At 41.6% G+C, this 14,035-nt stretch overlaps 1 protein-coding gene across 2 annotated transcripts in view; it reads right to left on the bottom strand.

Moving 5' to 3' along the window:
- Positions 1-291: 291 nt before the first annotated feature.
- OXNAD1 (oxidoreductase NAD binding domain containing 1) overlaps positions 292-14,035 on the bottom strand; it is a 38,403-nt gene continuing 24,659 nt past the window's right edge. For both annotated transcript variants that reach the window (XM_021678794.1, XM_044915703.1), the window contains exons 5-8: positions 9,459-9,600; positions 2,403-2,645; positions 1,521-1,629; positions 292-861 (exon numbers count right to left, since the gene is read on the bottom strand). In XM_021678794.1, coding sequence (XP_021534469.1) covers positions 707-861; positions 1,521-1,629; positions 2,403-2,645; positions 9,459-9,600 — 649 coding nt within the window. In that variant the 3' untranslated portion in view covers positions 292-706. The remainder of the gene's footprint in view (positions 862-1,520; positions 1,630-2,402; positions 2,646-9,458; positions 9,601-14,035) is intronic.

Here is a 14,035-nt window from a genome sequence, read left to right as displayed (position 1 = left end):
CAAGGAGCCGCCGCCTGCAGAGAGTGTGAAGGCAGGCGGCCAAGACACAGAGCACAGGAAGGGTTTCATTTGAGAAGAAACTAACAATTAGTCAGGATAACACACTTAGGACATTCATTAACATTAAGCAAACATGCCAGACACTCAATTCCCTAAAGCAGTTTTCCTCATAATCTTCCATTTCCAAACCCACGTATGATGGTCTGAAGAAGCAAGGCTTTGGGCTACAGGGAGGTGAATGAAGGCATTAAATATAAAGAATTTTCAAAGTAAAATGATTAGGACCGTGTTTAAATTATAAGTTTATTGAGCACAAGATATAAAGGTTGCTATCAAATGAAGATAGCTTACATTTTACACACAAAACAGCATTCTTATATGATTAAAGTCTATGTCTCTTTTTTCCCTAAGAGGAAAGAAAACCTATATTGACCAATTCAAGATATATCATGAGATAATCAGTTATTAATAAAAGAAAATCAATAAAGTAAAAAATAATTGAATCAATGAAGTCTTTGTAAAAAATTTATCATCTAAGTCTGTCAGCTGGTTTTTCTTTTATGCTCCAGCTGGTCACTTAGTTCAGCCTTAAAAAAAAAAAAAAAAAAAAGCTGAGCAGAGGTAAATTTGTCGTGCCACAAATCATAGCTCTGTTGCTGTCCTGGGTAGATTTCACAGCTTTCTCTTTTCTATCTTTGCCCGCTCCCTACCACCACTTCTCAAAGCAAATGTGTTCTTTGGGAACGTGGCTGTTTTCCAGTTGCTTGGAGAAAAAGTCCGTCATGGGAGGTGGGCCACAAATATAGAACAAAGTCTCTTGTGAAATATGATCTCTTATCTCCTTCTCCGTTATTCTTCCTTCTACCAAAAAACAGAATAAACACCAAATAAGCCAGACACGCCTGTACTGAAATGAGGAAGGACTAACTACAAACTCAGCAACGGGGTTTATTTCCAGTAACCCAAGCTCAGGGCGTCTAGTGTGGACTCGTTCACACAATGGCTCCTGGTGGCAGCACCAGATACCAGACCCAGGCAGAGAATGCATCACCAGGTTCCCTAAGCTTACGGCGAGCAAAGTGGGGAGCTAACCATCATGCACTCTTCAGACAGGGCCAGTTAGCTTCCTGATCTCTGGCAGAGATTCAGAACTGGCTTCAGCAAAGTAAATAAACTGGTGAAAAAAATCTTTCCAAGCAGGGGAAACCACGGGTAATTCAAATGACCATTAATGGCAAACGGCATCAATTCAGTCGAGGCTGGAACATAAAATCTTTGGATGTATACTACAGTGATGACACAAAGGTCCCCTTAAAATATGTGGAAAATAAATTTTTAACACGGGCAGTAAGAACCCCGTATATAATAAGGAAATCCAACCAAATCTCTCATTTTTCCATGGTGAATCACCTCCCAGTTCCCCAGGTAGTGACATCCCAGGAAAGCAACTACCGTCCACCAGCGGTCCGTGCCACCAAACAGCTGCGTGGACATAGTCAAAATATCCCCGGGGGACTCACCCGTGACGTATGGCTTGAGTTCTGCACTGATTTGGGCTGTCTGTTTCGTAACATGCAAACTGCACGCAATCTTCTCAGGAAATTCATTTACTAAATCGAGGATATTTTTCTGGAATGTCAAACGTATTTGGTCACACTACAATTTTAAAAAATCAAAACAGATGTGCACAGCCTCTGCCGCTGAACCCCGACTCCCAGTCTGCACACGTCTGCCACTCTCTTCCTCTCTACTTAAGAGACGTATTGTTTGCAGCCTCGCAGGCCGGAGCATTCACAGCACAGAGGGCTAGTTGGCTTTAATTGAAATCTGAATATGCTAACAAGCATAGTCTCCGGGAGTTTTTTCTTTTCCCTTTTTCTCAAGCAGTGGCAATTAAGCAGCAGTTTCACTGACCACAGTTGTGTCTTTTAACTGTTTCTGTTCTTTTGTTCATCCCTGCAGCTGCAAGGCAATCCAGAGTGAAAGCCTTCTCCTGTCAAGTGTACTTCCTTTCAACAGATGCAGCCGAGGGGGGTTTCCGTCACCCGGCGGGGGCCGAACTCTGCGCGCCTCACCTCCTCTGTTATATAACCTGTAGGTCTCCTGACTCCGCGGATGCTCGGGGCTGTGGCCACCTTTCTGCTCATCGGCCTCCAGATTCAGGCCCACCAAACCCGTCCTGGCCTGTCCGGTCACTTCACCGGGAGCCCCTCAACACAAGCTGTTTTTCTGTCCTAAGAAGTGGTGGTTAATTCCCCATCTGAACATGATTAACGTCAAGCCTTCTGTTGCAACGAACTCTCATAGAGAAGACAGAGTAACGGAAGAACGTTCCGGAGACGACTCCCACCCCGCCACGAGTTTGCTCACGGCACGCTAGCAAGTGTCCGTCTCTCCCCTACCTTAAACAGGAGCTCACTGGTATTCTGGGCACTGTAGAACAGCTTTGTCGTCCCCATCTCGTAGCCGCTCCCTCTGTGGGCCCGTTCTCTGTGGAGGTCGGCCGCGTGCCGCAGGATGGAGAGCAGGGGGTTAATTCCGACCCCTCCTGCAATCAGCACGAGGTTTCTAGAGGCATCTGCAGGCTGCGGGTCAAAGAAGAACTCTCCACCCACTCTCACGGCCACTTCAGAGTCAAGTGTACACTACGGCAGGAAAGAAAAGATCCGTGAGTCCTTTGGGGCATAGGCCTTACACCTACCGCTCTTCTTCAAGAAAACGGACTGCCTCTGCCTCCTGCATTTTTATCCGTGCTGAGGACTGTTTTCACAGCCGGCTCCCACTCGTCCCACTCGCCCATCACACAGGCCATTCGCTGCTCTGCCTTTGTGATCCGTACCGCCTAGCCGCTCCAGAACCCAGGAGAGGGGGACTCCCTTCAGTCGTTTTGCCACTTGCTCACTTCTTAGGTGATGAGCCGGGCTGCGCAACAGGCACTGGACTCAGGGCACAGCTCTGAAGCATGAGTTTCCTTTTCTGCTCGAAGCCATGGAGCTGAGACAGGCAGGCTGGGGCAGGTGTCATTACGCTGCGGCTGCCCTGGGCTCGTCAGAGAACACTCTGGGTACCGGGGGGCCCCCTCCGGGCCACCAGCAGGGCACAGCCAGAGCTCTGCTGCGCAGGCTTGAGGCTGGCCCCGCGGTGCTGGTCGGTGCTGTGCGCTTCTCCCCGGAGCAGCAAGAACAGGCACAGAGGCTTCACTCACTGGGGGCCGACTGCCACATCCCCGACCCAGCAAAGCACCTAGTGGGTGAGGTCACTTAGACCCGAACGACCATCAGAGCTGAATGCACTGGTTCTCCATGAGGGTGACAGAGACCCCAAAAGGAGGTGTTTTGGAAACACGTGGTGATACTTTTTTATTGTCACGGGCAGGACCAGAGATGCTAGCTAGATGTCTGGTCCAGTTAGCAGTGCCCGGGAGCTGGCTCCCACTCAGCTGATGGTTAAATTTTGAGGAATTTCGTGAACCAGGTTTGTCTGGTTTTTTTTTAAAGATTTTATTTATTTATTTGACAGAGAGACAGCACAAGCAGGGGGAGCAGCAAGCAGAGGGAGAGGGAGAGGCAGGCTCCCCCACTGAGCAGGGAGCCCGATGCGGGGCTCGATCCCAGGACCCTGGGATCATGACTTGAGCCGAAGGCAGCCGCTTAACCGACTGAGCCACCCAGGCGCCACGTGAACCACTTCCTACTGGTAGTTTGAATTCAGCCACTGAGGGAGTATCTGCAACACAGAAATCAGCAAATGCTGCAAATCACGACTTTTTGTACTCAGCCAGTTTAGCAGCACAGGATTGCCCTGCAGAAACTTCTGAATGGCCCATGGGACATACATGGAGGTGAAAACTGGTTTGTAATGATCTGAGACTAGATCCTAACTCATTTACAAAAAACCCAAAGCACTGTGTATGGACGGATCTAGTGGAGTCCGAATGTTCCAGAATGTACCCATCGTGTAGACCGTACTCTATTGTATCCAGAACATTACCAAGTATGCTCACTGTTCTGGCCAGCCACATCCCAGTTGGTAACATGCACGTGTGGTTCTCCCGTCACCAGGCAACAGGCAGCACCATCTGCACCTGTAGACGGTGTACTCATGCTGATTCTACACTGAGGAACAGCCGTCTGACTACTTAATTCTCTCTTCTAGTTAAGATCTGCCCAACCACTGATCTAGTGAAATACACAGTCTGTGACTAGGAATCCCCCCCTTTTTTTTAATTTCTCCTTGGCATTACATTTAGAGAATTATGTCACCAAAAAAAAAAAAAAAAAAATCTTTCATATGTTGATTACATTAACTTTGAATTTCATTTCAGGAGGGTTCTAGAAAGAGGGCAGCGGATCTGATAGGGTTGAGACCTCTAGCTTGGATAAAATGTACTGATGTAGGAGTCAGAAGACTGAATTTTAATCACAGCCTATGAAATCCATCAAGTTCCTTCATTTCTCTGAGCCTCTGCTGCCGCATCTGTTAAATGGGTACCAACACCTGTCCTGCTCACCTCACAGGGCTATTGTGGCCATCACGGGACACCCGGCGGGGAAGAATTCCCTGCTGGGCTGCTGCCATCTAGCTCTATTACAGGAGGGGGTTTTAGTCACTGAAGCTGCCAGGGAAGAAAAAGTGCTGGGGGTGCCTGCTCCTTTCTTCCCTGCCACTAAAAGGCAACCCAGAACTAAAGAAATTTATATGAAGAGCAAAAGTTGGCTCCATTACATGTTCCTGATGTAAATCAACAAAATGAACTCCCTCCTAAGAAGCAATAAGTTATCATGTGCTTTTTTTTTTTTTAAAGATTTTATTTATTTATTTATTTAAGAGAGAGAGAGAGAGAGAGAAACAGCATGAGAGGGGATAGGGTCAGAGGGAGAAGCAGGCTCCCCGCTGAGCCGGGAGCCCGATGTGGGACTTGATCCCAGGACTCCGGGATCATGACCTGAGCCGAAGGCAGTCGCTTAACCAACTGAGCCACTCAGGCGCCCCTATCATGTGCTTTTTAAAGACCAAATCCTCAACATTCACTCCTTGGAGCCCTGCATGGCAGGTAGGCCGTTAAGTACTTATTTTTTTAAATTTTTTTTTAAGATTTTATGTATTTATTTAAGAAAGAGAGCACAAGCAGGGAGAGCAGCAGAGAGAGAGGGAGAAAGAGGTCTCCACTGTGTAGGGAGCCCGATGCGGGGCTCAATCCCAGGACCCCGGGATCATGACCTGAGCCGAAGGCAGACGCTTAGCCGACTGAGCCACCCAGGCGCCCCCAGTTAAGTACTTTTTGACATGAATTTAATTTGGGGCTTTACAACTTAAAGAAGAAGTTAAATCTTAAAGAAGAGTTAGTCTCAGAGAAATGTAAGAAAAAATAATAATTAGTTTCATTCACAAAAGAGGTCCTTTCTGGTGAAGAACTATCAAATGAAGGAAAATCCTTTCTCTGAGGGAAAAGAAAAACATCTAAACTAAACAATTTTAAATAGGTAGGCCATTTTTACACGAAGGATGAGAAGTGGGTTTTTATTTTCGACAAAAGAAATGAGCAGCAAGGGAGCATTCTGTTAGGAATAAGCACAATCTAGGACTTAATACACTGGCCACCAAAGTGCTTGAAAATGCCCTTCCTTTTCAAGTCTCAGAAACAGAAGCTATGGTATGAGAAGTTCTGCCTAATGATGCCAAAAGACTGAATCTCTCTGTCCCTTCCCTCCCCATCTTGCTTGCCTGTACACCTCTCTCTTTATCACTAAGAATCAAAGAGTAAAAGAGACTAAGAAATGAGAGAGAAATCATTTTCTCCAATGGTCATCTTTAGCAGGATTAATAATTACAACAAAGCCTTTAGGGTACTGTTTTTGAGACAGAGTATTTTCAAAATCCTGAAGTTGGCAAAAAGAGAAAGAGAGAAAAAAAAATGTGCCTACCATCTCCTTAGTGACAAAATAATCTTAAATAGATCTATCTTCTTATTTGCTAGCATCTGGAAAGAATGAAAAGCCATCTTTGTCTTTTACTGATCAATAAAAGCTGCCAAGGTAGCATGAACACAACACTCCAAGTACTGTACCCTATAATACGGAAGTGAGTAAAAGGACATTACCTTCGATTACACGGCCATGTTTTGGGTAAAGATTTTCTACTTGTGAAATAAACAACTTTTCCACAGCAGCTGGAGCCCAGCACACAATAGCTGTCTAGAACCCTTTACCCTGCCAGGAGCCTGAGCCAAAGCAGATAAAATAAAGGAAGACATTTATGGCACTTTATCCCATGTCCCAACAGAGCAGCCTGCTGCCACCCAGACACTCACGTGCCTCCATTGTCCACTCTAATAGCTTAATAAGACAAACCCCTCAGGAGGAAAACAGCCACCTGAGAATGGTTCCAAGACAAATCTGACTTCATAAAGGCTGTTTGCAACTCCCACCGGGCAGAGTGGAGCCGGCACTACAATTAAAATGTGCATTCAAGCAATGCCACTTGGAGATTTTCTACAGCCTCTAAGAGTAAGTTCCTTCACTGAAATGCCAATGAGGCATGAGACCAAGCAGGGAGCTGTGGAGGAGGACCAGGTCAGGTCATGTGGGAGGCAGATAACGGGAGGGAACTCATGGCACTCGGAGCCGAGATGGCCAAGCTCACTGTAACCCTGGGCAAGGAGCACATGGAAACCTTGCCAGCCCCACCCCCACGGCATTTTTTAGAGATTCAGGATACAGCCTACAGACAGTAATGGGTGGGAAATCCAAGGAGAATCTAAAAAGGAATGAGGCAGCTGAGGACACATGGAAGGAATGACTCAGAAGGTCGGAGGGTAAAAATGTGACAGGATACATTGAGAATGGAAATGCTAAGGCAAGCAGCTGCCTTATTCTGAACAGATACAACTTGACACGGAAATCATAATTAGAAGAGACTTTTTTTATGCCCCTATAGATTTAAAAACCTTTTATTTTTTTTTTAATTATCTTACAGTAAAACTTTTTGGGGGGAGCGGGGGAGGGAGTATAGTTCTGTGGATTTTAACACACACACACACAGATCTGCCTAACTACCACCAAAACCAAGATACAGAATAGTTCCATCACCACCAAAACCAAGATACAGAACAGTTTCATCACCCCCAAAACCTCCCTCTGCTTTCCCTCTATGCTCACACCTTTCCCTACCCCTAACCCCTGTTAACCACTCATCTGTTTTCCATCATTGTATTTCTGTCTTCCAGAGTGTGACAAAAATGGGATTATAGAGTACATAACCTTTGAGACTGGCTTTTTTCACTCAATATGTGGCCTTTAAGACTCACCCAAGTGGAGTGCATCAATGGTTCATCCATTTTTACGCTGAATAACAATATATTGTATGAATGGATCACAATTTGTTTATCTGTTCACCTTTTGAGGGACATTTGGGTTGTTTCCAGTTTTTGACAATTATGAATAGAACCACTATAAATGTTTCACGTACAGGTTTTTATATGAACAGAGCTTTCTGTTTCTCTAGAATAAAGATCCAGGAGCAGTATTACTAGGACTTACGATAAATGATTGTTTCATTTCATACAAAACTACCAAAATGTCTTCCAGATTGGCAACAGTATCTCGCATTCCTGCTAGCAATCTAAGCTATAGAAGAGAGTTCCAGTCACTCCACATCCTTACCAGCATTTGGTATTGTCAGAACTTTTAACTTTAGTCATTCTAATAGGTGTGTAGAGATATCCCCCTATATCCAGTTTTAATCTGCATTTCCCTAATGATGGTCAACATCTTGTCATTGCTTACTAGCTGTCCTTATATCCTTTTTAGTGAAGTGTCTATTCAGGCTTTTGCCCATTTTTAAATTATGCTTGTTTTCTTTCTGCTGACTTTTGAGAGTTCTTTATGTATTCTGGATATTACATATCCTTTGTTGGATATCTAACGTGCAAATACCTTTCATCGAATCTGTAGCAGTGTCTTTTGCAGAAAAGCGTTTTTAATTTTGATTAACTCCTATATATCAATCTCCTCTTTTATGGATCTGGCTTTTGGTGTCATGTCCTAACATACCTACCCTCAAGTTCAGAATATCTCTTATGTTTTCTTCTAAAATTGTTACGGTTTTGTGTCTTCTACTTACATCTATAACCTATTTTGTGGGAATTTTCAACATAAAGTAGGACACTTAGGACAAAGTTGTTTCTTTGCATATGGATAAACAACTGTCCCAGCACTGTATATATGTTGGAAAGGTTATCCTTTCGCCACTGAATTTCTTTAGCACTGTCGTCAAAAATCAAATGGCCATATGTGTGTTGGATCCAATTCTGAATTCTTTATTCTGTTCCATCAATTTATGTGTCCATCCCTTCACCAATACTACACTAATTTGATTACCATAGCTGTATTTTAATCTTAAATTTGAGCAATGTGATACTTGCCACTTATTCTTCTTCAAAACTGTTTTAGCTATTCTAGTCCCTTTGCCCTTCCATATAAATTTTAAAATCAGTTTATAGCTACAATATTTATACTGGTACATTCCTTTCTGGCAAAGGAGATAAGAAAATGTCTGGGATGGGATAAAAGTTGTTGGTAAATATAGAAGGCACTCGATGGTCAAAAACTAAGAAGACAAACAACTGATTTGTGCGGAGCTCATTCTTTGTTATCAGAGTTCTCAGAGGTAATGAACAGTCAGCTTATGTAGAATTGTGTTGAGTCCCTTAGTGAAACATGAGTTATTAGCTGCAAACGTGGATTCCCTCTCAGGATCCCATGTGAAGAGCTCTCCAGAGGCAATGGCACCATGGATTTAGCAGTGCTCAGCTCCAGGCACAAGCGGGATAGAATGAGAAATCACTTCCTTGGGGCGCCCGGGTGGCTCAGTCGGTTAAGCGTCTGCCTTCGGCTCAGGTCATGATCCCAGAGTCCTGGGATTGAGCCCTACATCGGGCTCCACGCTCAGCAGGGAGCCTGCGTCTCCCTCTCCCTCTCCCTGCCTGTCTACCTACTCGTGCTCTCTGTCAAATAAATAAAATCTTTAAAAAAAAAAAAAAAGAAATCACTTCCTTTCCAAATGACAGAATAATAGTTTAATTCCTTTTATTTAGGATAGGTAGGACAAAATAATCTGATTTATAGGTTTACCATTTATAAGACACACAGAGAGCCAATTTTAAAAAACTTACATATAAAGTAAAATGTTTCAATACTAAAGTAGTGTTCAACTGAACACTAGTAACCCAGAAGGTATTTTCAGATCCCAAAATATCTTTGAGTCTTCCCTAATGCATCAAAAAGATTCTGCTTCTTTGACCATTCTGGAGTCTGAATTCTGGATATGGGGGAGCTCTTTGTGAGCATGTACCCTTCCCACTCAAGCCTTGGTTTCTTAGGTGCATTAAGTGAGCTGAACACAAATTTTGTGGGTAGGCAGAGATGCCCAGAGCTCCAAGTTTAAACAGGTTTGCTCACCTGATTGTGAATCCAGAGAGCAGGAGGGTGGTTCGCATATTTCACTGCCAATTCTATCATTCTCTCTTGTTCTAGTAGTCTGGGGCTGGAGCATATTGAGAACCCACCAACCACAGAGACTCCTGGGATAAAGAAATCAATCCTAAAAAGAAAGGCAAATAAACTTTTTGTTGAAGCAATTTTAAAAGTGGGCAACAAGGTAAGTAAAACTGATAAACTTTAAGCTAGTTAAGAAAAAAAAAGAAAAGAGAAAATTAGTAAAATCAAGAATGGAAGAGGGGACATCATCACCAAGCTTACAAAAATAGAAAAGATTATTACAGGAATTCCATGAACGACTGTATGACAAAAATTGAGATAACTTAAATGAAATGGATACATTCCTAGAAAGACAGAAATTATCAAATTGGACTCAAGAAGAAACAGAAAATCTGAACAGGCCCCTAACAAGTAAATAGTTTTAGTAATTTCAAAACTTCTAGGAAAAAAAAAGGATAGGCATCACTGGTGAATTTTACCAAGGATTTAAAGAACGCTAATCTTTTACAAACTCTTCCCAAAAACCAGAAAAGAACATTTGTCAACTCATTTATAAGGCCAGTATTACCCTGCTACCAAAACCAGACAAAGATATAACAAGAAAAGAAACTAAGTTCAATATCCCTTGTGAATACTGATGCAAAAATCCCAGGAATATTAGGTTGGTTTAACATCTGAAAATCAATCAATGAAAAACACCACTTAGTAGAATAATGGACAAAACCCAGGTATCATCTCAATAGATGCAGAAAAGGCATTTGGCAATATTTAAGACCCTTACATAATAAAAATACTCAACTAACTACGAATAACTGGGAACTTCCTCAATCTAATAAAGGACATCTACAAAATATCCAACATTCAATGGTGAAAAGCTACAAGTTTCTCCCCTAAAGACAGAAACAAGACAAGGATGTCTGTTCCTACCACCTCTTTTTAACATTGTACTAGAGGTTCTAGCCAAGGCAATTAAGCAAGAAAATTAAATAAAAGGTATCAAGATTAGAGAGGAAGAAATTGTAGATGACATGATGTTGTATATAGAAAATCCTAAGGAATCTACTATAAGGATATTAGAACTAATAAGCAAGTTCAAATGATGCTGCAGAATACAAGATTGATAAAAATCAACTGTATTTCTATACACTAGCAGTTAACAATCTAAATGTGAAGTTGAGAAAAATAATTTTATTTATAATAACATAAAAAAGATTAAAACAACTGGGAATAAATTTAACAAAAGAAGTATATAAGACTTGCATACTGAAAGCTACAAAACATTATGGAGAAAAATCAAAGAAGGTCTAAATAAATAAAAAGACACCTAAGTTCACAGACTGAAAGACTTAATAATATTAAGATGGCAATACTCTCCAAATTAATCTATAGATTCAATGCAATACCGATCAAAACTCCAGATGGTTTCTTTGCTGAAACTGACAAGTTGATCATAAAATTAATATGGAAATTCAAGGAACCCAGAATCATCAAAACAATTTGGAAAAAGACCAACAAATTTAGAGGACTCACACATTCTGATTTCAAAACTTACCATAAAGCTACAGTAGTGAAGACACTGCAGTGCTGGCATTAGGACAGGCACATAAATCAATGATAAAGAACTGCACGTCCAGAATAAACTCTGAAATATGTGGTCAGTTGATTTTTGACAAGAGTACCAACACAATTCAATGGCAAAAGAACAGTCTTTTCAATGAACTGTGCCAGGACAACTGGATATCCACATATAAAAAGAACGAAGTTGGACCCCTACCTCACACCATATACAAAAGTTAACTCAAAATGGGTCACAGACTTAAAGGTAAGAGCTAAAATTATAAACTCTTAGAAGACTCACACAGGAGTAACTCTTCATGGCAATGGTTACTTAGATAGGATACCAAACACAAAAGTCAAAGAAAAAATGGAGAAACTAGCCTGCAACAAAATTAAGATACCATCATTAAAAGGTAACCTACAGAATGGGAGAGAATACTTTCAAATCAAATATCTGATAAGGAATTTGTATATAGAAAATATAAAGAACTTGTACAATGCAATAATTAAGACAACTCAAAATATGGGCAAAGGATTTGTATAAACATTTCTCCAAAGATATGTAAATGGCAAATAAGCATGTAAAAAGTTGCTCAACATCATTAGTTATTAGGAAAATGCAAATCAAAATCACAAGAGCTATCACTTCATACTCAACTAGGATTGATGGCTAATTAAACCAACAGTAGTACTAGTAAGGCTCCTGAGAAACCAGAACCCTTCTACACTGCTGGTGGGAATGTAAAATGGCGCAGCCACTTTGGAAAATAGTTTGCAGTGTCTCAAAATGTTAAACAGAGTTACCATATGACCATCAACTCCACTCTTAAATATATACCCAAGAGAAATTAAAATATATGTCCATTCAAAAACACGTACATGAATATTCATAGCAGCATTATTGATAATAGCCTAAAAGTGAAAACAATCTAAATTTTCATCAATTCATGAATGTATAAACAAAATATGGTATATCCACAATGGAATGAAGTACTGATACATGCCACAACATAGATGAACATTAAAATTATGTTAATAGAAAGAGGTCAGTCACCCAGAGGAATGGGAGAGAATTGTTGAAAAAGAAATGTTGAAAAAGAAAAGCAAAGCTGGCGGCATCACAATTCCAGACTTCCAGCTCTATTACAAAGCTGTCATCATCAAGACAGTATGGTACTGGCACAAAAACAGGCACATAGATCAATGGAACAGAATAGAGAGCCCGAAATGGACCCTCAACTCTATGGTCAACTAATCCTTGACAAAGCAGGAAAGAATGTCCAATGGAAAAAAAGACAGTCTCTTCAACAAATGGTGTTGGGAAAATTAGACAGCCACATGCAGAAGAATGAAACTGGACAATTTCTTTATGCCACATACAAAAATAGACTCAAAAGGGTTGAAAGACCTAAATGTGACACAGGAGTCCATCAAAATCCTAAAGGAAAACAGGCAGCAACCTCTTCGACCTCAGCCGCAGCAACTTCTTCCTAGAAACATCACCAAAGGCAAGGGAAACAAGGGCAAAAATGAACTATTGGGACCTCATCAAGATAAAAGGCTTTTGCACAGCAAAGGAAACAGTCAACAAAACCAAAAGACAACCGACAGAATGGGAGAAGATATTTGCAAATGACATATCAGATAAAGGGCTAGTATCCAAAATCTATAAAGAACTTCTTAAACTCAACACCCAAAGAACAAATGATCCAATCAAGAAATGGGCAGAAGACACGAACAGACATTTTTCCAAAGAAGACATCCAAATGGCCAACAGACATGAAAAAGTGCTCAACATCGCTCAGCATCAGGGAAATCCAAATCAAAACTTCAGTGAGATCTCACCTCACACCAGTCAGAATGGCTAAAATTAAGTCAGGAAACGACAGATGTTGGCAGGGATACGGAGAAAAGGGAACCCTCCTCCACTGTTGGTGGGAATGCAAGCTGTGCAGCCACTCTGGAAAACAGTATGGAGGTTCCTCAAAAAGTTGAAAATAGAGCTACCATATGATCCAGCAATTGCACTACTGGGTATTTACCCCAAAGATACAAATGTAGGGATCCGAAGGGGTACGTGCACCCTGATATTTATAGCAGCAATGTCCACAGTAGCCAAACTGTGGAAAGAGCCAAGATGTCCATCGACAGATAAATGGATAAAGAAGATGTGGTATACACACACACACACACACACACACACACACACACACACAAAATGGAATATTATACAGCCATCAAAAGGAATGAAATCTTGCCATTTGCAATGACATGGATGGAACTGGAGGGTGTTATGCTGAGCGAAATAAGTCAATCAGAGAAAGACATGTATCATATGACCTCACTGATATAAGGAATTCTTAATCTCAGGAAACAAACTGAGGGTTGCTGGAGTGGTGGGGGGTGGGAGGGATGGGGTGGCTGGGTGATAGACACTGGGGAGGGTATGTGCTATGGTGAGCGCTGTGAAGTGTGTAAGACTGTTGAATCACAGATCTGTACCTCTGAAACAATACACCATATGTTAAAAAAAAAAAAAAGAAGATAGCAGGAGGGAAAGAATGAAGGGGAATATCAGAGGGAGAGAAGAATCATGAGAGACTATGGACTCTGAAAAACAAACTGAGGGTTCAGTTTGTTCAGGTAGGTAGAGGGGAGGGGGGTGAGAGGATGGGTTAGCCTGGTGATGGGTATTAAAGAGGGCACATTCTGCATGGAGCACTGGGTGTTATACGCAAACAATGAATCATGGAACACTACATCAAAAACTAATGATGTAATGTATGGTGATTAACATAACATAATAATAAAAAGAAAAAGAGAAAGAGGTCAGTCACAAAAAGGACCACCTATTGTATAATTCCATTGATATGAAATGTCCAGAATAGGCCAATCCATAAAGACAGAAAGTAGAACAGTGGTTGTCAAAGCAGGTGAGGATGGGGAATGAATGATAATCAGTATAAGGTTTCTTTTTGGGA

The sequence above is a fragment of the Neomonachus schauinslandi genome, chromosome 1, assembly GCF_002201575.2.
Source record: "Neomonachus schauinslandi chromosome 1, ASM220157v2, whole genome shotgun sequence".
Taxonomy (NCBI): Eukaryota; Metazoa; Chordata; class Mammalia; order Carnivora; family Phocidae; genus Neomonachus; species Neomonachus schauinslandi.
This window is presented reverse-complemented; position numbering and strand designations above follow the sequence as displayed.